This window comes from Giraffa tippelskirchi, chromosome 2 (genome assembly GCF_054371585.1).
Source record: "Giraffa tippelskirchi isolate mGirTip1 chromosome 2, T2T-mGirTip1v1.2.pri, whole genome shotgun sequence".
NCBI lineage: Eukaryota > Metazoa > Chordata > Mammalia > Artiodactyla > Giraffidae > Giraffa > Giraffa tippelskirchi.
The window spans coordinates 155768575-155792446 of NC_137276.1; the positions used below are offsets into that span (position 1 = coordinate 155768575).

The window sequence follows — 23872 nt, forward strand, 5'->3', positions numbered from 1 at the left end:
CTGACATGGTTCGCCGTACACATAGGAGAAGAAGCAATATTATTTTCTTAAAGTTTACGGCAGTGGGGTAAGGGGAGCTGCCTTGGCGCCCCGTCCCCTGCCCCTCCCCCCACCCCGCCCCAGCCAGCTATGATTTGCACTAGTGGATGAAAGAGGCACTACATCATGGGATGAACATTGTAAAGTGTTACAGTATCCTTTGGGTAGATTCCGAAAAGGGGCTCGAATGGAAAGCATCAACACTCCATGCTTCAGCAGGCTTTGGGGAGCTCCGGGGGCAGGTCAGTGGCGGACACGCGGTATTGCACCTTGGTGTTGGTGATGGCGCCGTGCTTCTGGCGCAAGTGAAGACGCAGCTGGCTTTTGTGACGGAAATGTAGGTTACACTTCTCACACTGTGGGAGAACCAGAGGCAAACTGTTAAGTCATCCACTCAGGAGAAGTGTCATTACTCAAAGACCTTGAGGAGATTCTCCCTTCCAGGGATGGGGCAGTTCTTCTCTTCCCTCCTGTGGGCAGGTGAGAGCCCACAGGGATGCTGGCTTCTGCTAAGGGACAAGTACACTTTGTGCAAATGTCTCTTCCCTGCTTTCCAAAGTCTTGGTCATGCTCTTCCCCTGCTTGAGATTCATTTCCCTGCTCTAACTCAACAAATTCAAGTCTAAACCAAAAATGCAGTTCAGATGCAAACTCTTTTAACTTTTAAAGTTTTCCTGAATCTCTCTAGGGTGAAAATAATTTCTCTTTCCTTTGACCTCTGTAAGATTTCCAGGCTTGCCACTTAACGCCAAAAAGCCTTGGCATCCCAAACATTACCATCCCTCTCAGATGCAGAATGCTTTGACAGTGGTGACTACTTCTCACTAAACTTTGTAATCTTCCCAGTACCTGTGAATATACCTCTCAGGCAATTAAGCAATGCTGCTGCTGCTGCTGCTAAGTCACTTCAGTCGTGTCCGACTCTGTGCGACCCCATAGATGGAAGCCCACCAGGCTCCCCTGTCCCTGGGATTCTCCAGGCAAGAATACTGGAGTGGGTTGCCATTTCCTTCTCCAATGCATGAAAGTGAAAAGTGAAAGTGAAGTCGCTCAGTTGTGTCCGACTCCTAGCGACCCCATGGACTGCAGCCTACCAGGCTCCTCCCTCCATGGGATTTTCCAGGCAAGAGTACTGGAGTGGGGTGCCATTGCCTTCTCTGAATTACACAATACATCTGAATATATTTGGACAAATGGATTACAACAGTCTGAATTCTGCAAATGAAAATTCTGGAAATCTCAGATATGCTTTTAAAAGGCAGTTATATTCCTTAACTTAGTGTATTCATCTTAGAGGGCCTCCCAGGTGGCACTAGTGGTAAAGAATCCACCTGCCAATGCAAGAGACTTGGGTTCAATCCCTGGGTCAGGAAGATCCCCTGGAGGTGGGCATGGCAACCCACTCCAGTTTTCTTGTCTGGAAAATCCCAAGGACAGAGAAGCCTAGCAGGCTACAGTCCATAGGGTCACAAGGAGTCTGACACAACTGAAGTGACTGAGCACATATGCACACATAGACCTCAGATCAGCTAACAAGGCTTTAGCAAGTAAAGCAGTTTCTTATTTTGATTCCAAGAATGGGTGATAATAATTTTAGTGGAAAAGTTCTTTAAAAATAAAATGGATGACTAAATGTAATGTGGTACCCTGATGCAATCCTGACAGAGAAAAATGTTTTAGGCAAAAACTGATGCCACTGCTAAGTTGTTTCTGTCATGTCTGACTCTTTGTGACCCCTGTGGACTATAGTCCACCAAGCTCCTCTGTCCATGGGATTCTCCAGGCAAGAATACTGGAGTGGGTTGTCATTCCCTCCTCCAGGAGATATTCCCAACCCAGGGATTGAACTTGCCTTTCCTGCATTGGCAGGAGGATTCTTTACCACTAGCACCACCTGGGGAGCCCAGGTAAAAACTAAGAAAGTAAAAATAAAGTATGGATGCTAGTTAATAATAACATACCAGTATGGATCCATTAGTTGTGGTTAATGTACCCTAGTAATAAGACTTAATAACAGGGGAAATTGCGTACATATGGTAATTCTCAGTGCTATCTTTGCAACTTTTCTACAAATCTAAAACTATTCTCTAATAAAACTGTAATAAAATATATTCATATAGAGAATATGTCTTAAAGTAAAAATGGAAATAAACTTAGAAAAAAATAAAACAGGTGTGCAGTGAGTAGAAAGAGCCCCAATCTTGGGAGACAAGGGCCCCTCATATCTGTGCCACCCACTGCCATGTGCCCTGAGCATGGCATTTCTCTCTGAGCCTTGACTTTCCTTTCTGTAAGGGACTGAATTCATATACTCTGAAGGTCACTCAACTCTGATATCCTGTGTATCTAAATGTCCAGCAAATAATTATAACAGCAAATATGTACTGGACTCTTATTATGCGGCAAGCACTGTTCTGAACACCTCAGGGAATCCATTAATTTAACATAACTGTGTGAAGTAAGCACTATTATCAGGCTCAGGTGAGGAAATTAAGGTACTGAGAAGATGATTAATTTGCCCAAGAACAAAAGCAAGTGAGAAGATATTCACTCAAGGAGTGATAAACAAGTGAATGGAAATAACCACCTCTTCAGGTTAACATTTTGATATGGGTTAACCATTCCTTTATTCGTCCTTGTGTCCACCACTACCTACAGAGATGTCATAAATTCAGCAAAGCCAGCCTCACCTATAACAGTAGTTTCCACACTTGCAGGAAATGAGACTCTTTTTTTCAAATTAAATGGAAACTGGAAAGGGAAAGAGGCTGCTATGTCATTCCAGTCCTGCCCTGCAGGGTTTCAGAACCTCAGTGATGGAAAGAGCACAGCTGGAAACCTGCTCATCTACCTGTTCTCACCATTTCATAGAGAAAGAAGCTCATTCTCACCATTTCACAGAGAAAGAAGACTACGGCCCAGTGAGAGGGCCAGGGTTTGCCCACAGCCTTAAAAAGGGTCATTGCCAAAGTCCGAATAAGAACCCAGATATCTCAGCTCCCCGGCCAGTATCTTTCCACTTTACAGCAGAGATCAGCAAGCTGTTTCTGTAAAGAGCCAGACAGTAAATATTTCACACTTGGTGGGCCTGACATTCTCTGACATAACTATTCAGCTCTGCACTGTAGCGTGAACGCAGCCAGAGACATACGTCAACAAGTGAGCCTGGCTATGTGCCAACAAGACCTTATTTATGGACGTTGAAATTTAAATTTTACATAATTTGCCTGTCATAAGATATTATTGATATTTTTAGCCATGTAAAAGTATAAAAACCATTATTAGCTCATGGAATTTCAAAAATTAACCCATAAGCCATAGTTAGTCAAGACTCCACTCTAGAACATTGTGATTCCAGTGGCTTGATCATGGCCTCTTGCTTCTGGTCATCTGCAACTGTCTTTTCTCTATTTTTTTTTCCCCCTTGTATCACCACATTTCTCTGGTTCCCCTCCTAGTCTGTGACTACTCCTTTTCAAACACTTTAGTTCCTCTGAAGTAGACATCTAGCCTAGTTTAGGGCCAGCTGGAAGCACTCAGTAAGTGTTTGTAGAAGGAACGAATGACTCTGATGTCTATGTAACCACAGTCCAGACCTTTCTTAAGGCCTGGATTACCTAGCCCAATACCCTCACTTTAAAGATGAGCAAACTAAGACTGATGCTGAAGCTCCGATACTTTGGCCATTTAGTGTGAAGAGCTTACTCACTGCAAAAGACCCTGATGCTGGGAAAGATTGAAAGCAAAAGGAGAAGGGGGCATCAGAGAATGATATGGTTAGATGGCATCACTGGCTCAATGAACATGAATTTGAGCAAACTCTGGGATACAGTGAAGAACAGGGAAGCCTGGCACGCTTCAGTCTATGGGGTCACAAAGAGCTGGACATGACTCAGCAACTGCACAACAACAACAACAACAACAAAACAAACTAAGACTCAGGCCAACCTCAAGCTGGTTGTCTTTGAAAATCAGACTTAAATCTGGTCTTAGGACCATGACAGTTCAGTGGTCATCCCACTGCATGCCTGAGATTGAAGTGAACAGTCCTGTGGCCCCAGCCCTCCACCTCCCCGCCCCTCCCAGACCAGCCAGTGGCCACAAGAGGCTCACGTACATGGTAAGGTTTCTCTCCTGTGTGGATTCGCAGGTGGCTCTTCAGAGTCTGAAGGTGCCGGAATCGGGTGCCACAGATTTCACAGGGATAGGGCTTCTCACCAGTGTGGATGAGCACATGGGCACGGAGGTGGGCCACCTGCACGGAAGAGCGAAGAGCAAACAAACTGAGAGGCTCGGTCGAGGTGGGCTGCAGACCCCCTGAAGCCTTTTATCAGCACACTGGGTGCGGGTCCTTGGCCCACGCCCCCTGCTCACCTGGACAAATCTGGCTCCACACGTTTCGCATTTGTAGGGCTTCTCTCCAGAGTGAATTCGGGTGTGGGTTTTTAGGTTGGCCGGTCGGTTGAACTGGGCCCCACAAATGTTACAACGATAGGGTTTCTCACCTGTTGCAGAGAGAAGAACAGGAAAGCTATAATCAGAGAAAGTCTCCACAGTCCCTGAGCCCTGGATTGCAAAGCAATTGCCCCTTCCTTGTACCACTTCGGCTTTCCTTTCCTTGGAAGGGGTCAGAGAGAGGCATCAGGGGCCTGCCACCCCTATCTGCTACCCCTCTCTCACACACACAACAGCACACCTCACCCATGACCAGGGTCAAGAAGCAGGTGGTGACATGGAGGAGGAGAGACAATGTCAGGGAGGGACTGAGGTCCCAGGAACCAGCTTTGCCATCAGGATGATCTAACTTCGGGATGTGGACATGTTACTTGCCTTTTCTGGGCCTCAGTTTCCCTCTCTGGCACCCGAGGGGTGAGTTGAGATGACCCAGGAAGGCTCTGCTAGCTCTTCCTTTGGGTAAGGCTGATTGAGTCAACCCATTCCTCAGAGAGATAACACTCAGGCTGCTCTAGTTTCTGTCTTTGAGAAAAAACATGCTTTTCCTTTCTGCTTGCAGCAACTACAGCTGGATTCTAATTGCAAGAGAGGTGGGGCCTGAGTTGGAGTAGATGCTCAGAGAGAGGAAACCAATAGAAGGGCCACGTCTTCCTTCATGGAAAGTTTCTGGGATAATGGGCCCATTTAAAATGCCAGGAGAGAGGCAACTTTGAACAAGAATCAGGTTATGAGATGCTGCCTGGTGAAGGAATGTGAGCTGATAAGGAACAAGCCCTTGGAGAGACCGGAGAGGCTTTAGCATTTTTTTGGTTTATAAAAGCCAACCTGGCTCTGCCTCTCTCAGCCAAGGTTCATCCCCTGTACAGTGAGACGAACACTTCTGACCCCAGTGAAGGTGGTGAAGCAACACCGAGCATCTCAAAGGTAAGACAAAGGGAACGCAGAGTGGCTGGGTCACTAAGCCGAGACATGACAGGGCCAGGCCTACACTCAGGCCAGGACAATCCCTGCTCCCTACCTCACCTCACCAGGCCCCAAAGCCCCACGCTGCTTTCCCTAGCATCCTTGCCCTGTCCTGCCCCGGGGAAAACCCTGGCGAGCTTGGGGATGGGTTACAGAGCCATACCCGTGTGGACGGTCTTGTGGCTGGCGAGGTTGCCCTTGTAGCGGAAGGAGGCCTGGCAGCGGTCACACTTGTAGGGTTTGTCACTGTGGGTCTGCAGCGTGTGCCTCTTGAGGGAAGCCTCCTCAGAAAAGCGGCAGTCACACTCATTGCAGAAGAAGGCCCCATTCTCTGTTGGAGGGTGAGGGGAACACCAGGGTCAGCACCTCAAGAAAGGGAGGTGGGGCTCCACGGCCTCTCTCCTCTGGAGCCACCCCCAGGGCCAAACGGAGCCCCCAGTGCCCCGTCTGCCCATTGTTCATGGGAGCCCAGAGCAAAGGGCCTGTGAGAATGCTCTCCTTATTAGTGTTTAGGGTCTCAGTCATGGAACTGAGAAAGGAGACAGGTTCAAATATTAAGGTAGAAAAGGGAAACTCACACCCAAGGTACCCACGTGGCCTGCACCAGCTTACATTCATGCACAGAAGCCCTCGGGTAAGACAGCCTCTGTCTGTGTCTCTATCTCCAAAATCAGGATAATAAATCCCTGTCCTGCCTACCTCACAGGAGCATGTTGTATAACATCAAACATCACAGGAATGTAAGATACGAATCAGAGTCAAAAATACTTTGAGGTCATCGAAGGAGGAATTAACAATGACTGTGGTCACCCTTGCACCCATCTAGACTTCATGTTTCCCAAGCACTTCTGAAATAGGGAGACAAAAGATGATGGTGGAAGTAGAAACAGAAGCCCAGAGGAAAGGAACTGGAGTGTAGAGCAAACAGCCAGGGAGCCAGGATGGAACAGTCCCTGCTCTCCCAACTACTGGCCCATGGCCCTGTGCCAAGCCTCTCAGTGTAAGGAACTCATCTTTTTCTTTCGTCTTAACAGTTTGGAAATTACATATCATGATGACTTACCCCTAAAAGAAGTATTACTGGGCTACCCTACTGGGGCCAGAGCTGGGGGAAGAGGGGAAAACTGGGGGTGCCAATCACAAACTATCCAAAAATGTCAATTAACAATCTGTTCAGTGAATCAAATTCAGCTAACATTAACTGAGTATCTACTCCGTGCTAGATTCATTAGGCCCTGTGGAAAATACAAGCATGAATAAGGCCAGATGCTTCTCTTTCTAGAATGTACAGCTAGCAAGGTGAACTAACATGCATACAATCGGTTTGGGTCCAGAGGGCCTGAGAAGGCTCTGGGAGCTAGTGGTAGCCAGCCCCATCGCTAGTTTTGCTGGAAGGAAGCTGAGAAAGCTGTATGGTCTTTCTCTCCTCCCAAGAATAACTCGGATTCTTCATCCCTTGCTTTGGTCAGTCTCGTTCCCTACATAAGGCCTCCAAGAGTGGGAATCTGGGCTGGTGACTTAAATGACAATGGACTTCCAATGAGGGGCTCCTTCCAATCAGTGAATGGACACACAAGCCTCTGGAGCAGAGGCCAGAGCAGGGGAAGGGACTCACCGCAGCTGGAATCTGAGTACTCAGACTGGGTCTCTCCCAGCTCCTCGGGGAACGTGGGGCCAGCGGCATGCAGGCACATCTCCGCGTGCTGCGGGGACTGTGAGCCGCAGGACGTGCACTTGGGGGGGTGCAGGTAGAGCGGCGAGTGACTCTCACTGCTGCTTCGAGGGGAGCCAGTCAGGGACCTGTGGACAGGAAGAAAGGGCGTCAGCAGATGGAGCAGGGCAGAGCCTCCACCTGGCCTCCATGCATCCCTCTTCCTTGTGCTCAGGGCAGCCCAGAGGCCACTTGAGATCAGGAACCACAGAATTACTTATCCCCAAGCCTCCCTTCAAACAGCGGACACACCGAAATCACTGATGGGGGTCACACGGAGCCCAAACCTCACTCCGAGGCTCAGTTCCCTCCCCTCAGTGCTGCAGTACACGGCCACCCTCCATCCAAGACAGTAGGAGGATGCCCCATGCCATACCGAGACCAAGACCGCAGGAGCTTGGGATTCTTGGAATGCTCATCTACCATGGAGGGGAAATTCTCTTTCTCACTATGAAAATATACTGAAGCTCAAGGACCTTCCTTACTTAGGCTAATTCAGTCAATAGGCTTTAGCCCACACCTCTAGTACACTCAGCATTTCAGGCAAGAGAACACAGCCTCTGCATCCATCAGAAATGAGTCCAGAACCCTGCTCAGATAAGCCCCGGCCCCAAGTCCCGACTCCCTCTGAAATCACCTGTTGACGATGTTGTTGAGCCGGCTGGCCTGTGGGATGGTGGAGTCCTCCCCACTCGTGCTGAGCTTAGTTGGGGACTGGAGGTCAAGGGTATCGGGCTCCATGGGTGGCTGGCAGGCTGGCGGGGCAGCATAGGCTCGAGGGGAAAGGCGGCCCAGCTCTGCCTGCTCAGGCCCCTCCGGTTTGGCATTCTGGTTGAGACTGTTGAGCACGATGAACTTGTACTTCTTCCAGTTACAGGCTTTGGGGTCGGTGGGGCTCTTGGCCGGCGGGGACCCAGAGGTCTGGAGGATGCAGGCGTTCTTACTGCTACAGGACTCCGTGGGTGAGTTGGGCTGGCAGTCAGACTTTTGGGGACTTTGTGGGCTAACCAGACCCTTCCTGTTGAGGGGTGCATTGGGGGGCTCGAAATGCAGGGCAATCTCATCCTCTGAAGAGGGCCGCTCTTCCTCTTTGCCGGCCTTGTCACAGGGGAAGTATGGGGCGCTCCGGGCTGAGGGCGCAGCAGGCTTGGGGCCCTCAGCTACACTGTAGTGCATGTCACTCCGCGCCTCCTCAGGAGCCGCATCCTTGGGCGAGTAGATGGTGCTGTGGCACACGCCGGGGGAGATCTCCATGGCCGGCCGACTGTACTCACTGGGCACTGGCCTGGCACTGTCGCAGGGGAGGGCTCGATCCTTGGGGAAGGGGTTGGCTATAGGCATCCGGGCATCCCGGAGCTCCTCATCAGAGAAGAGGAAGCTGCTGACCGGAAGGTGGCCATACACAGGGTATGAGGCTGGCGGTGTGGACAGGCCGTTGTACAAGCTGGGGGCAAAGGCTCTGCTCTCACACCCGGGGGCATTCCTCAGCGGCAGGCTGTTCTCCACCACCTCCCGGCCCCGATAGGCCATGATGTCCTGGGGTATCAGCATGCGGCTGTTGAGGAAGTCTTCACGGGGAGGCTTGATGGCAGGAACCATCTCTGCTTCACTGCAGGAGGGAAAGAGAGAGAAGACCCCGGCCTCCTAATCAGAACCTTCCAAGTGACACTGGCCTATGAAACCCACACAGGCGCGGGGGTCAGCTGGACATAGGCAACGTGGCCTTGGACTAGGAAAACACTTGCAGTTACAAGGCAGTTCTGCTAAAAGTCTAGCAATCTAGCCCAGAGAAGGTAAGTGAGTTAGCCACACAATCAGTGCCTGTTCAGACATGATTTTGTGTAAGTCCCATATGTACGTATACGTGTGAATCTCTAATTATTCCGCTATTATAAAATGGAAAGCTTTTGGAGCCCTTATCTCACTTCACCCCTACAGAATCCTGCAAGAAAGGTTGAGAAGGCATTATTGCTTCCGTTCTACATATGTGAAACCTGAGCTTCAGGGAGGGAAGTATTCATTTGATGCTGGTGTCACATGTTTGGAGGGTCATTGTCAAACTTGTGCTTGTGAAGAAGGAACTCACCCTGTACGATGCCTGGAATCATAGGGAAGTTTCCTTTGGAGAAGAGGCAGCACTTGCCAGGGTGGGAAGCCCTGGCTCTGCAGCAACAGGACCTGGTTTCTAGTCCCCGTGGTGCCACTCAGCAGCTCTGTGATCTGGAGCTAGTTACTGAACGCTCCCAGCACAAGGCTGGACCCAGGGAAAGCACTTATAAATGATCTTGCCACCATTATCACCCACAGGAGACAAAGAGCTCAAGCTGCCTATACTTGAAGGGACATTACGTGGGTAAAAAATGGGCCAGCTCCGTCTGATCGCAGTTAACAGAGCTAGAACCAAGGAATGAAGGTGAAAGGAGCCAGATTTCAACTTTCAAACTGTCCAAGGTAGAACTGCGTGGTTCTGGGAACAATGAGTTCCTTGCTCCTAGAGATTGACAGGGGCTAGAAACCTTTCTGTTGGAGAAGGGCTGCGATCACCCTAGAAAAGCTGAATCAAATGATTCTACAGAAGTCAAGGCCTAGGTGTCTGTTCTATTTAGCAACGCTTCTCACTTTTTTGGCTCTCAGGTTTCTCATCTTTCAATGACGGTCCTATCTCACCAGATCCCAGGGAGGGGGTTAGACCCAGTGAACCCAATGTAATTCAATAAATGTTCTCTCGTTTAGGAGCAGAGTAACATAAGAGATGAGTACAGCAGCCCACAGTCTGGTGGAGGAACTAAGTATGTAAATAGTTACAATGGAAGCTTAAAGGAGAACTAAAACATGCATGCAAATAGTGAAATAGAAGCAAAGTCTAATGGGAACACAAAGGGCTTTGGGACACAACTGAAGAGCTGCGGAAAGAGCAAAGTGATAACTGCACAAACATCAATGAAGAAGTTGGCATCCAGGTGTGGTCAACAGGATGGGTGGGAGGAAAGGGTCAATCAAATGAATGGAAGGAAGCAAGAAGTGGGGATGCACGTGGCATACCTGAATAGCAGGAGTGTGCAAAAGCAATGGAAAGTAGGCTGTGGTGTATCACAGAGGATTATTTTTTCTATGTGCATGCATTATCAAGGGTTATTGATCTTTTGTGATCCCTTCCATCTCCAACGCCTCCACCTGGGGGGCAGCTCACCTCGCCTTGATGAACTTCCGGCAAGTGTCCACAACATGCTCCATCTGAAGGTACATAGCTGTGGCCATCACGGCCATGATGTTGCCTTCCCGCAGATTGAGCCGAGATGTGTACATGAAGTCCAGGAGGATGCAGAACCCCTCTGGGTTGATCTCAGGATCCAGATTGATCACATTAAGGTTGCATTTCAACTGGTCTGTGAAGATGCTGTAGAACAGGCCACTGTAAAACAAAGGAATATCTCACTATAGCAGACATCAATTACAGAAACTGTCATCAATTATGGTTAGCAGGGGCACTCAGCCCCTTTTCCCTGGACCTAGCTCTGGACCTTCCATGCCAATTAACAATAGCTGCCATTTATGGAGAGTTTACTCAATGTCAGAGAGTCATTAAGCACTTCACATCTACTCTCCTGTGTCTCTCACAACCTTACAAGACAGATTCTATCCTTCTCTCCCTTTACAAATGGGGGAAATAAGATCAAAGAGGTCAAGCAATTTTCTCAAAGTCACAGAACCTGTATTCCTTTTGGTCTTCACTGCACAGATTACCAGAGTTAAATTTAGCATTCATTTGCAGTAACTATTTTTAGTTTACATCTTTGGGATAAGCATTTCCTTTCTTGCTCCACCACATTATCCTTATTCTAAAAATCTTACTGTATTTTTTAGAAGAAAATTGGGTACTGATGACAAACAAATAAAATGATACCTATATCTACAGTTTACTGATTTTCTAAAAGTCCATAGATTATTTTCTAAAAGTCCATCACAAGGTCAATACTCCCAAGAGAGCCAAGTCAGTATCAAGCTATACCTCCAGACACCATGATGTCAGGTTCAGGAAAGAGCATGCAGGGAGAGGCCAGAATTCTGGACTGTCATCTGGATTCTACTCTTCCTAAGCGTGTTGCCAGAAGTGAGCTAGACTTACTAGACTTTAGTAAGTAGCTATGAAACCTTGGGTAAGGGACTTCACTTCTCTGCACCTTGGTTTCCTTATCTGCAAAGCGAAATGATAATGTCTCCCTTACACAGTTGTGGCAAGAATGAAAATGTAAAGGGGACAAATTGATGCCTGAACACAGTAAGCATTTGGTTAGTGTCATCTATTATTTTAACTCTCTATAAACCTTTCCACTATTTTTTTTTAAAGGTGCTTGTTGTAGATGTTCTGTATGTCCTCTACTTGCAATCAAGATTCCTGACTCTACATCAGCTCACCTATAAACATCTTCATCTTATCATCTATAAAACAGAGCTAATCGTGCCATCCATAATACAAGTTACTTTGAAAATCCAGGGAGGTGATGGAATGTAAAACTGCTCTGAATATTTGAAATACTTGACAAATATGAAGAATTAGCCAGCTCACTTTCACCAACTTACATATTCTCTGAAACACCCATGGAAATATAATCATAGTATAAATAAATACAATCAAAGAAAAAAGAGCAAAAGATCTCAAATTAACTTGCTAGAAATATTTAAAAATTCGCTTTCACTTTTCATTTTTTTTTCACCGGTTTACTAAAGTCATTCCGTTTGCCCCAAACACATCTCTTCTGGAGACAGCATCTGATTTCTTTTCCCTCTATTCCCACAGAATGGAAACACTTTCTTTTCTAAAAGTATATTCATTCATTTGCTGCCTGGGAACCCACTCTGCCAGGCCATGTGCTGGGGATCTAGAGACAAATAAGATGTGGTCCCAAACACTGCAAGAGGCCCCCACCCTCCACCCTGGCAGTCAGCACCATCGCTCCCCTTATATCCATCATCTGCCTTCTACTTCTAGACCCCTTACCTGCAGGCCATGAGGACCGTCTTATGGGCTCTAAACTGCTCCCGGCTCACCACTATGACAACATCAGTCAAGATGTCACGGCTCCGAAGGCGATTAAGGTTGAGAAGAACGTCACTGGCATGGCGGGTGAACTGGATACAGCTGTCAGCCGGCGAGGCCATTTTTTCTTCACCTGAAAGAAAAGGTCAAAATCCTGTTAGTCCTCCAGAACCTGTTTCCTTCTCACCAGGAGTGTGAGAGCAGGTGGCTCAGCCTGCTCCCTTGTGTTTGCTTTTGAACAATTCGTGGCCCACCTCTGGGCATTTTTCTTCATGTCTGTACTAGGAGATAATCATCTTTACCTGACTTGTTAATAGAAAACCCTATAGAGGAAAGAGGAAGGGAATGAGTATTTGTTGAACGTTTTTTCCACATACCAAACACGCCGCCAGCATTGAGAGGCAGTGAATGAGTGAAAGGGGAGAGAAAGCATGCTTTGAAGGTTAGCACGTGGGCCATACCTTTCGCAGGCTGTGTAACTTGGAACTGGTTGTTTTACGATTTCTGGGCTTCAGTTTCCCCAGGTAGGGAGTACTAATTCTTCTGTGGTGGTAAAACTTAGAGATATGCGCCTGGTCCACACTAGATTCTCAAAAATCATAGCTATTCTCATCAGTATCTCATCTCAGCATCCTAGCCACCATCTGTCTCTCCCCTGCTAAGCTTCAGAATTGTCAGAATGCAACTATCAGAACTGCTGGTGCATAGTAGGCAGCAAAATTAATGTGAACCAAGCAACAAGTAAGGGAAGCCCTGGTCACATGACAGTGTTAAGATAGTCAAATGCAGGGGCAAAGGGGTGGGGCGGTGGGGGTGATCTAGAGGCAATCAGCTGTGCTTTATCTCATCTAAAGAAAAGTGGCACTGTTCACAGAGACACATGCACTGGCAAATTCAAAAGAAACAGTTTGTCCACAAAACTGTAAAGCGTATAATTCAATTTACTTACCCAGTGCCTTGATTCACAGTCCAAAATTTTGCTTAAAACCTGCAGGGAAGAGAAAAACCAAGCAGAAATCGATTTAATGAATGTAAGATTGTCCACTATAGTCTTATTTTAGGACACACATATTTAGTTTTACTCTGATAGCTGCAGCCTGCCAGCTGGTGTGGTTTTACCACAAGTGAGCAAACACTTTATCCAGCTTGGCTCAAACGGAAACAACAGGCACCCGAAGCTATGCAATAATAATGTTTTTACCTTGAGTACTCAGAATACAATTCATACATTAATTACATACACACATACACATTTACTTCCTCTCTCAACGTAAAAAATGTATGCCATCCAAAGGTCCTTGAGTTTATGGGAAAGAAAAAAAAAATAAGAAAAGTGATTCTTTCAATATTCATGAAATGATCCTTCAGGGGCCTAAAAACTCTGGATGCTTTTCAAAACCTGCTAAAATACTATCTTTCAAACTTAGAATGATTCCACAAGGCCAACAAGGTCAATATCTTTATCCTTATTCACAGAGGACAAAATTGAGACCTGGGTTCAAGTGGCTTGCCCAGGACAAATAGCCAGGCAGTATTTCCTGACTGTCTGAAGCACTTAAGACTAAATAAGGAATCTGCAGAATCCAACCTGAGATGGTTTATCTACTCTTTTGTTCTTTTTCAAAGTTTCCAATCCCATCTCTCCTGGGTCTAAGATCAGATATAGTGTCACAAACTTCCAAGTTTGTGCTTCCCCCTGCTGGCGAGAGCTTTAACTGTGTGGTTTAGCTGAGAACTGGCCAGGGAGCACTCAAGAAATACGGACCCTCTCCAAATTGGTTTCTCTAAAACAAAATCACTTAAAGTCTAGGTGAAAGACTCTCATTTATGATCACATGTGGGCCGCAGAAACAAAACAATATCTGAACCCTCCCCCAACTCGTCTTTTTTTTTAATGTAGCTTTTCAGAGCTATTTTCCGGGTAAAGGGGACCGAGGCCAAGGAGGTCAAATTGGGCCACATAAATGGTGAGTGACCCAGCCCTAGGTCTTCTGGCTCAAATTCTTGTCCCCTTTCCAAATCAGCCTACGTGCTGTAGAACATGCAAGACGGCACCCTGATGTGGGTGAATCTCATTTTTAAGTTCCTTCCCCCACACCGACACTTTGCCCCCATTCCAGGCTGCTGAGTCTTACCAAATGAACACTCTAAAATGAGAGGTTTCCTTGAGTCTGTAACCAAACACTCTGACATTTCTCTGTGGTCCCAAGTGCCAGTCACTCAATCTCATCGGCTTCAAGGTTAATGTGTGCATGTGAGTGAGTGGAGGTGGGGGAAGGAAATGGGGGAAGGGAGAGGATAGAAAAAGACAAAAGAACCTATTTCCTCCTCTCCCCATCAGAACTTGGATTGGCAAAGAGAGATACACGGAATGGGTCCTAACCAAAGTTCAGTGATTGTCTCCTTGGAAAAGGAATGCTGCAGACACATGTGAGGTTTATTTATAAACCTCCTCTTCCCCTATGGAAGAGATCCCTCAACAACTCTGGAATACTTAAGGCTGTCCTTTAACCAGCTTCAACCACCCTCTCGCTTGTGGATTTCCAGTCACACAGACTCTAGGAACCACAGGAAGTACAGATTTGCCATTTCACCTTGACAAGTGGCAATGACTCACTCCTGATGCGGAATGAAACAAAACAATCCCCCTGGGTCCACTGTCAGTCAGGCTGTAGGCTGGGCACTTACCACTGTAAACTTCTCCGCCTGGCTTGACTAAATAATGCACATACACTAAGCCTCCTGTCCTTATTAAGTCCACTCCTTTCCAAGCTAGCTTTATCTTAGGAACCCCCAAAACCAGTGAGTATGCTGGTCACGGTGGGTGTGGGCAATGATGCCACCCTCTAGATGCTGCAGGTGTGGGAGCACCACTAGCATTTGGTTTGCTTTTCACAGACCACTCAGCTGTTTCTCATCCATTATTGTGTCTGATCCTTATAACAGGCCCCATTTACTGGGAGGACAGTGAGGCTCCATGGGGTAAGTCTTGCCCAGGATCTCAGAACTAATTCCAAGCAAAGCCTGGAAGAAACCCTACTAGCTTCAGCCATCCCACCAATTCACCACAAGACTCCTTCCACAGAAGCAACAAAGAGAGCAGAGGTGTCAAGAAGAAAGTGACATCTGCAAGAGCCCAGACCTTTCCCGGCGCCATCCCAGCCCCAGCCGCAGTAACCACCAAGTGAAAGTTAGACTGGTCTTTTCCACCCCCATACACTTTCTCTCCTTTGGCGCTTTCCCTGTGTTAATGAGGCCCCTTGAGAAGGCAGATCCTTTAAAGGGTTTGATGAAAAACGAGGGAATTCCCCTTTAAAAGGGGGGGGGGGCAAAGGCAAAGAAGACAACAGAAAGGCAGGGAGAAACAAGGGATGGGAAGGGCGAAGCCAGCCTGTATGAAAGATCCCATCCTTTTCCTCCCACCTCCAGAGGCGGCCCTCTTGCTCACACACAAGGGCACAAACTCGAGCCCTGCGGCCGGGCAAGCCGGCGCAGATCCGCAGATTGGCCCACCCCCATCACACCGTACCTGTCTGCTAGGGACCGCCCACCCCCGGGCGTGTTGCCTGCACCGCGGCGCGTCCACCTTGAAGCCCCCGCAGGCGCGGCGGAGCCCCGGCGATAGCCGTGAATTTGGTTACATTCAAATAAAACTTTTCGTGCACCTCGGTAGCTAACATTATGTGTGCCTTTTTTTTTTTTTTCCCTGTTACGCCGTCAAGGCAGGGGGCAGTGAGGGGAATGGCACAGCCCTCTCATTCCCGGAACACAGTCGATCTCAACTCAGCGGATTTCACAGAACACTCTCTGCCTATCGCCGGCTCCAACGAGAAGTAACTTTCCAGGAAGCTGCCGGCCCCGATGGCAGCCAGGATCGCTGCCTGCGCCGCTCAGGCCGCCGGGGATTCACCCGGCGAGGGGGGGCCGCCCGGGGAGGCTCGCGGGGAATACGGCGCACTTTCCCCTAAATCCCTCGTCCGCGCCAGGTCCAGGAGTAGTTCACCCAGTCCAACCCTTCCCCCACAACAATTTTATAAACGGGGAAAGTCAGGCAAGTTAGTAGCACAGCCGAGTCTAAAAGCCAGGATTTCGCGTTCTATCCCAGGCTTGACTTCAAGTTGCCTCTTTACGGCGTTTGTTTCCCTGGTGTGTCTTTTTCTCTCTTTCTCTTTGCTTGCCCCTCCGCCCCCGTCCCCTTGTTCGAAAGGGAGTGGCCGGTCGAGGCCTCAAGGTCAAAAAGATGGAGTCCCTAGAGCTGAGGGTCTCCATTCAGCGCGCCCCAGCCGAACTGGAGGAAAACTAAACCGAAAGCCCCTTCCGCCTACGTTGGCAAGAAGGAGAACCCAGCTCGGCTCGATTTCCGCCCAGAATAGAAGCTGCCAGGCCGAACCTGGCTAGATTTCGAAATTTCCGAATCCGATTTTTCTGAAACCATAGATTTAAAAGGTCGGGATTCGGCACAAGCCTGGGCTCAAACTCTAGCGCGTTCATGGGCGCGCTCCAAGGTTGCCTTGCCCTCCCCAGGCCTTCCTCGGAGTTAGAACCCCCGGGCGCAATCTCCTAGTCGGTCTCAGCTTCGGATTCTTAGAGGCACCTGCGGGACCCGGTGGTAGGGAGTAGGGGACGCGAAAGATGCAGCCTCTTAGGCCGCAGCCCAGCCCTAAAACTGGCCGGTAGCGTCACACTGCGCCGCGCAGCTCCTCAGCAGCGGGGGCGGGGTCAGTAAAGATGGGCCTCTTTGGCCTCATAAAATCCCACTTTCTCATCCCTTCGCCGGGTAAAATAAAGGTCAAAGCGAAGGCTGCAACTTAATACGGGATGGGGTGAGAATCTAGGAAGGGAAGCTAAAATTAAGTAAATGCATTTATTGGAAATAGGAGTCCCCGTGGTTCCGGGAGCTAAAACCTAATCCTGTTTTACCGCTGCCTGACACTAGAGAGAGCCCTCCATCAAGGCTTAAAACCGACTCTTCCTTGTCGCCCCGCCCCTCCTTCCCATTGACCTAGTTTAGATTAAGTCTCCGGATTTGGAAAAAGCCTTTCCCCCGCCCCCCTTCTCTATCCCGGTCGGGTTTTGGATTATTGGTAATCTAATAACTCCAATAACTCGTTGAGAAATCCAGAGGAGAATCTGGAAGTGCAAAGCACTCTTTAGGGGCAGGGACGAAGCATTTTAATAAGGCCGTAGCCGCCGCAGTGGAACCCGCATCAGGGCTCTGGCCGTGGCGCTCCCTTTCTCCGCAGCGTCTCAGCTAAGGAGCCGCCCCGGTCTAGTCTCGGGGGTCTGACGGTTGGGGCGGGGGTGCGGGTAGGGTCAAACCGCCGACTTGTTTTTGTTCTGGGGGAGAAAGACCCCCTCGCGCTTTTGTCTGGCGGGCGGGAGGGTTCGGACACCGTAGATGAAAGTGAATTTGATAACGCGGTGGCCTCTGCAGTCGCTTTGGGTGACCGAGGAGGTGTTCAGGGACATGATGTCCTGACTTTCATTTCTATCACACTTCCTGCCAACAGCGCTCTTGCAAGCCTGCAAGCTTCTAGGAAATGCAATAAAATAGAGGGATGTGTTTTATCATCAAGATCTGAAGAGGAGCTGCAGAAGGGACACTCCCCGGGCGCCCAGCTCGCGACTGCCTTCCAGAAAGGGCCGGTAGTCAATGCCAACAGACCACGAGAAAAGATATTTTGGCCATCCTGGCTGGAACGGGCTCAGCCTTTGCAAAAAGGCTGGCGGGGGAGGGCAGAAGCATGATCTCCCCAAGCAAACAATGCCTTTAAAAACCCGATCTGGACAGAAGGCAGCCAAGGTCTTTATTCACGTTAATGAAGATGGAAGGCACTAACTGTCCTTGGAAAACGATGAGTCAAACTTGACCGCTCTTCAAACACGTCCCCAGATTCGTTTCCAACCCGAACAGAGGCGCGTTTCTCCAACGCGGCCTGCAACAGCTCCCGCAGTGGGAGAGGCAGAACTTGATTCCTGCTGACCAGGGCGGTGGAATCAACGGCTTCTCCCGCGGGTGTGCGCGCCAGTGGTCGCTAGGGGCCGCCAGCACGCGGACGCGCGTTTGCCATCTTAAGTTTTGAACTCCAAGCGAGAAAACTTTACTGAGAAACTGTTGTGGATTACACTCTGCCTGTCCATAGGACCCCCGCACACAACTGATTTCTCGCCAATCCACTAAGCAAAGTTTGGAAGGGGGGTGGGGATGATCAGAGCTATTTCAGGATCCAAATGTGAGCCTCCGACACAGTGAGGTGCAATCTCTGCAAGTTTAGGGACTGGGCTTTAATCACGCCCTAACACACGCACAACCCCCTCCCCAAGATCTGAGGCTCCCACCCCTCAGCGCTTCAGTGGGCTTTTCAAAGTCTGTTACTGAAAATCTTGGGCCATACTTTCTAAACAAGTTCCTCGGAGAATCTGGGGAAGGAACTCTTTCCCATTATGGTTATCTAAGAGGTTAAAATTATGGCTCCCTCTGACTTCTGCTCCTTTTTCTCAGCTACCTCGAAGGGGCGGAGACAAACTCGCCTTTGACTTTAAGTCACTAACCTGGAATTCAGAAGCTTAAAATCTGGTTCCGGTTAGGTTACTAACTCACCATTAACCCTCACATCAAGCCTGTTTCCTTACTGTAAAGAGCTGTATGTCCTAGAGCCCTTGTGGTATCCCTCCACTGTAGACTTTGCCCTGGGAGAGGCCACAGCGACTGGGAGGCAGTGTTTTCAAAAGGGGGTGCTTTTTGGTTCTCTAAGCAGATGCAGATATCTGCCCGTCGCTGAGCGACAGTGGATGGGGTAAGCATCCGCAGGCCTTCTAATTTTCATCCGCCTTACCAAAACTTTGGAGGTCGGGTGTCATCCTCATTGGAGGGTGCCCTCCATCAGTCCTAGCACCTGGTTGAGATACTTGGGGACCCGAAGGTGACGCGGTCTGTCCAATGCCCAAAGCGGGGAACTCCGCCAGGACCTACCACTAGGTGGCGGACTCAGTCCGTCCGAAAACCGCCGCGCGACCACAGCCTTCCACCCCCGACTGCCCCCCACCTTTCTGCTGTTGTGGTGTATTAGGGGGAGGGGATTGCCTCCATAGGGCAAAGCAGGAAAACATTTTAATTTATAGAAGATAATTCGTTTTCCCCCATGCTCACACCTCTAGCAACCACAACGCAATATCTGAAGCTGCGTGCGTGTATTATACGTAGATTTTTCCAGCCCTAAATGTATTGGGAACAGAAAGAAAGAATGCACTTGTCTTCAAAAAGCAGGATGGCACTCGGCAGTATTGGCAGAGGTTCCTGCCTAACCCTGTCGACCACCAAAAAAGTCGGGAATAAACTGATTCCCACGGAGAAAAGGGACCCTGGAGGCCAAGGGCAAAAGACGGGTCCCACCCAGTCTTATAGCGCTTGGCTAAATCGGGGATGGGGGAGTGGGGACGAGTTGGTCTTTTGGTGGGGCTGTGGTCTCGGAGTGGGAGGCGGGCAGGGTAGGGAGGAGCCGTTCTGGCTTCTAATGGGGCGAGGAGAAACCGGCCAGCTTTCCCACAACCCAGCACTCTCGCTCCGATCACTGCGGCAGCTTTCCCACTTGTTGCGCAGTGCAGGAAACTGGCACGCGCCACACTACTTTAACTCCCAGAGGTCTCCAAACCGGCTACAGATCAGCCTGCCACTGCCCCTGGCAATCCACAACCCTCCGTCCCCAACCAACCCCCCACAGACACCATCTCCACCGCCAGCAAAAACTACAGGACTTCCAGTCAGTATGGTTTTTTTACACCAAAACATTCCTTCTTATCTCAGTATCAGACAGGCAGCAGAATTCGGGTGCCCTGAGAATTCAAGTCCAAGGGGGGAGGGGGGCTACTTCTGCCTGGAAAACTCGCCTACTTAAAGCCAACCAGGCAACCCTCCCCCCATCACACACACACACACACACACACACACACACACACACACACACACTCGAACTACTTCGCCTATTTTGACACCATCCTAGCTGGAAAACCGTTTTTATCCCTCCTTTTCAGAAATCAACTTTTTTTAAAAGCTAGCTTTATCTCGCCTTCCTAAAGAAAAAAAAATCCCCATAAGGTCATTTCACAATATTTTTCAAATATTTGACTTTTGCAAATAGATAGTTTCATCCACCGAGGGGTGGCGCTGCCGCACCACCTCCTCTGAATCTCTGAATTTTTCACAACAAAGTGGTTGTGAGTGTGGCTACCCAGCAAAGGAGAGAGGGAAGGAAGAATTTTGACATCTAGTCATGGCTACCATTTACTCAACCAATAACTGGAACTCTTTAAGGCTCAGCTAACGACAGCTGAAGAGTTTAGAGTCCCATTCCTGTCCCAAACCCAGAAAAAAAATGGGACATTTGTTTTTCAAGAAAGCAGGGGGTAGAAGCCTTAGAAACTGAGCATAGAGGAAATAACCAGTTGGAGAATTCCCACTTCTATCTGCTTTCTCCTTTAAGTTGCTCGGTTTTTACAAACAGATAGCCTTATCGTCACTATCAACAGACCCTGAAAATCAGTCAATGCTTGGGCCTGCAGTATTGGAAAGTCTTCCAAGTAGGATATTGGAAACTTCTATTTATAAATGGGGAGAGGGGGCACTATTTCCCATCCACAGGCTTCTATTTTGGCCTGAAAACTCGACTACAGTCATTTTAGGAAGGGAATGCCCATCTCCTGGTACTCCCTTTCCATTTCCTCCTCCCCCAGAGACACATTATCTTTTCTCCTTTAAAAAAAAAAAAGCATATATTTTAAAGCGAGAATGTGATTTCACCTCGTTCCTTTGAGCTCATGTTTGCTACCTCCAGGAATAGCGTGTGGACTAGGGCCAGATGAACTTCAACTTGGGCTGCAGATTTACGAGGTTCTGTTCAAGTGCCAAAGGCTCTTGGTAGTAAATAGTGAGCAAAATAGATACCTGTCTCCTGACGGATCTTGCCGGCCCCCCTCTTAATTTTTTTCTTAAGTTATTTATCAAAACCACACACACCTTGCAAAGAAAAAGGGAAACTGGCAGTCTCTGTAGAGGAAGCCAGTGGCATCGCTCTGAGCCACAAACTGTATTTCTAAACAGCCCTTTCCCTGGTTCCTTCTCTCCTGCCCCATTTTTTTTTTTTGACAGTAAAAAAATGCATCTACTGACACTTTACTTTAAGGGGGGGGGGTAAAGCATTACAAGATTTTCCTCCTGGAAACTATAAACTGATTGAACAAAAAATCCGAAAGGATTAAATCAGTTTCCTGGAGGGGATGGCGAGCTCACAGAAGAGGTCAGGGACCTAGTAACAGTTCTCCACTTTGAGCGCCCAGTTTGGGGCCATTCCTTCGGCTCAGCTGTCAGGACCCCCACCACCAAGACAAACATTTCGAGAAAGGGCACAACATAAACAGGATCTTTTTCAAGCTTTTTTTTTTTTAATTTGTAGGATTGTATACTTGTTTTCCATGGGATAGCTTTTAAAACTAAATTATTGCAACACAAGTTCCATTTTTGGCCAGAGTTCCAATAACACGGCATCATAACGGCAACACAATCTACAGTTCTCAAGACATTTACCACGGTCACTACATCCGGCAGCGGAGGGCCCCCTTGCTCCCGCGGCTCCCCAGCGCAGCCGATTTACGAGGCTCCGACTCCCTACCGGCTCCCGCCCCCGGCCGCCGCCGCTGCCGCCTTCCCCCATTCCTACTCCCTCGAGGAGAGCTACAGGTTGCAAATCCAACCAGCCTCGCAATCCATTTCTGCAAAATCACTCACAAAGATCTCCCGTTCGCGCCCGCGCCCCCTCCGCCTGCGCCAGGTCCCCCAGCCAGGGCCACAAAGTGCCCTTCTCTCTTCCCGGGTCTTGCACGTAGGAACGCGGGCTGGGGCTGTTTGTTTTTTCCCTCGCCCTGTGCAAGGACCTCGGGAATCTGAAGCCTGACGCCGCTACTCTCCGACCCGCAGTTTTTGTTTTGTTTGTTTTCACAAAGCTTGCACCATGGGAAAAATAAAAATTTAGGAAAGCGGGGAAACAGCCATTGGGAGCTAACACCGAGTCACGCAGCGCCCAAAATACAAACACCGCGACCGCCAGAAATCCCGCCACCTTCCCGCTTGGCTGGGCCATCCTGCGAAGGTTCCGGGAGTCCCCGCACTCTGAACAGCACCGCAGGTGCAAACGCACACCCCTTTCCCACCCCCACCCCCAAATCCCTATCCCGCCACAACCCTCTCTCCCCAGGACCGGGAGAGGGAGCGCGCGGGGGTTCCCGACTCCCTAGACTGCAACCAAGAAAGAATAATTTCCAAACTATTCAACATCCCCGCCCCCAGGCAAGCTAAACCTCCCCCAAAACGCAGGGGAAGGGGACACCAAAACGCTCGGATCTCGTTAGGAAGATCGCGGCTCGGAAAGGAAACAGTAGAACCCATACTTCATCTGGGTTTATGAAGGCAAGAAAATAAATAACCACGAGGAGTTCGCCTGCATTTCTCCTCCAAAATCTCGGCTCGGAGGTGGGGGAATCGAGAGGACCGAGGCCGGTGGAAGGGAGCCAGCGGGGCGAGCGAAAGGGCAGCCTCCCTCCTCGCCTCCCGGAGTGATCAAGAAGGACGGGAGAGGGGAAGGAAGGAGAGGCGAGGGAAAGGAGAAGGAGGGAGGGAAAGCGAGGCTGGAGCGAGAGAGCAAGGAAGGCAGTTTGCAAGCGAGAAAAGAGGGAAAAAAACACAGCCGCACGAATCCAGCGAGATCACAAGCAGTACGCAAGCAGCAGCAGAAAGAGCGAGAGCGCGAGCGCGCGTCCTCTCCGCCGTCTGGGGCCAGACAGCCCCCAGACTTGCCCGAATCACCCCCCAAGCACTGTCTCGTCCTTTCTGCTCCGGCCGCCCCCTAATTCCCCTCCTTCCTCTCCTCCACCTCCTCTTCAAAAACCAAAACAACACAAGGGAGGGTGGCAAAAGCCTCCCCAAACCGGCCAATTCACTCAAAGACAACAAGAATAAAATAATAAAAATATAAAAATCTACATCCTAGAGTGGGAGAGACGTGGGACTAATCTTCGGCATTTATTTTAACACCTGACAGCTACAATAAATAAATATATACATTTACATCAATAGATACACATAGGAAACTTGGAGCCAAAGCATTTGGCAAGAGCAGAAAAAAAGAATTAAAAGGTAAAATAATGATCATGAGCAGCGGCGGCGGCAGCGGCAACAGCGGCGGCGGCAGCAGCAGCGGCGGCAGCAACAGCAATAATCACCTGGTGTCCGGCCTTTCCTAGAAACTTCTTGCATCACCACTTCTAAGAACCCCAGTTCTAAGAATCAACAGAGCTCAATTCTCGGAATTTGAGCTGGGGACTTTACCACTGCTACGTGGCAGGGGAGGACTCGGTGTCAGCTCTCCGCGACTTTTGCCTCCTCCGGGCCATAAAAAGCCCTCCAAGCCAAAATATTTTCCCACTGTCCGGTAGATTTCGGGGTCCTCACAGGCTGGACGTCTCGGGTTTGGAGGTTTCGGCGCGAGGGTCGAGGGGCTGGACGGTGGCTCTCCCTCCCCGGCCCCCGGTCAGTGGTACAGCCTGCTCCGCCACTGTCACGTGGGCGCCCCCTCTGTGACGTCGGCGTCTTCGCTGTAGCAAAGCTCGGCCTCTGG

General features: G+C 49.2%; 1 protein-coding gene across 5 annotated transcripts; it reads right to left on the reverse strand.

The window, feature by feature from the left end:
- Nucleotides 1-39: 39 nt before the first annotated feature.
- On the reverse strand, nt 40-23787 carry BCL6 (BCL6 transcription repressor). Of its 5 annotated transcripts, none has more exons than XM_081535580.1 (10): nt 23707-23787; nt 13156-13194; nt 12168-12339; nt 10359-10580; nt 7806-8777; nt 7073-7257; nt 5621-5788; nt 4414-4544; nt 4157-4294; nt 40-395 (listed from the first exon to the last, which is right to left on the reverse strand). In XM_081535580.1, exons 3-10 carry the CDS (start codon nt 12326-12328, stop codon nt 252-254), a joined length of 2121 nt encoding a protein of 706 aa, XP_081391706.1. In that variant the 5' UTR covers nt 12329-12339; nt 13156-13194; nt 23707-23787; the 3' UTR covers nt 40-251. The 5 variants fall into 5 exon arrangements, with proteins under 5 accessions (XP_081391706.1, XP_081391721.1, XP_081391695.1 ...); XM_081535595.1 differs by having other exon boundaries at nt 23584-23787; XM_081535569.1 differs by having other exon boundaries at nt 23478-23787.
- Nucleotides 23788-23872: the final 85 nt, after the last annotated feature.

What these genes read in the sequence shown, in the direction of transcription:
- BCL6 (XM_081535580.1), bottom strand. Translation starts at nt 12,328, where the DNA reads ATGGCCTCGCCGGCTGACAGCTGTATCCAGTTCACCCGCCATGCCAGT. An exon ending in CTCAACAACATCGTCAACAG is followed by an intron (nt 7,258 to 7,805) that starts GTGATTTCAGAG and finishes TCCTGTCCACAG; the next exon opens with GTCCCTGACTGGCTCCCCTC. An exon ending in CAGGAGAGAAACCTTACCAT is followed by an intron (nt 396 to 4,156) that starts GTACGTGAGCCT and finishes GTTCTCCCACAG; the next exon opens with TGTGAGAAGTGTAACCTACA.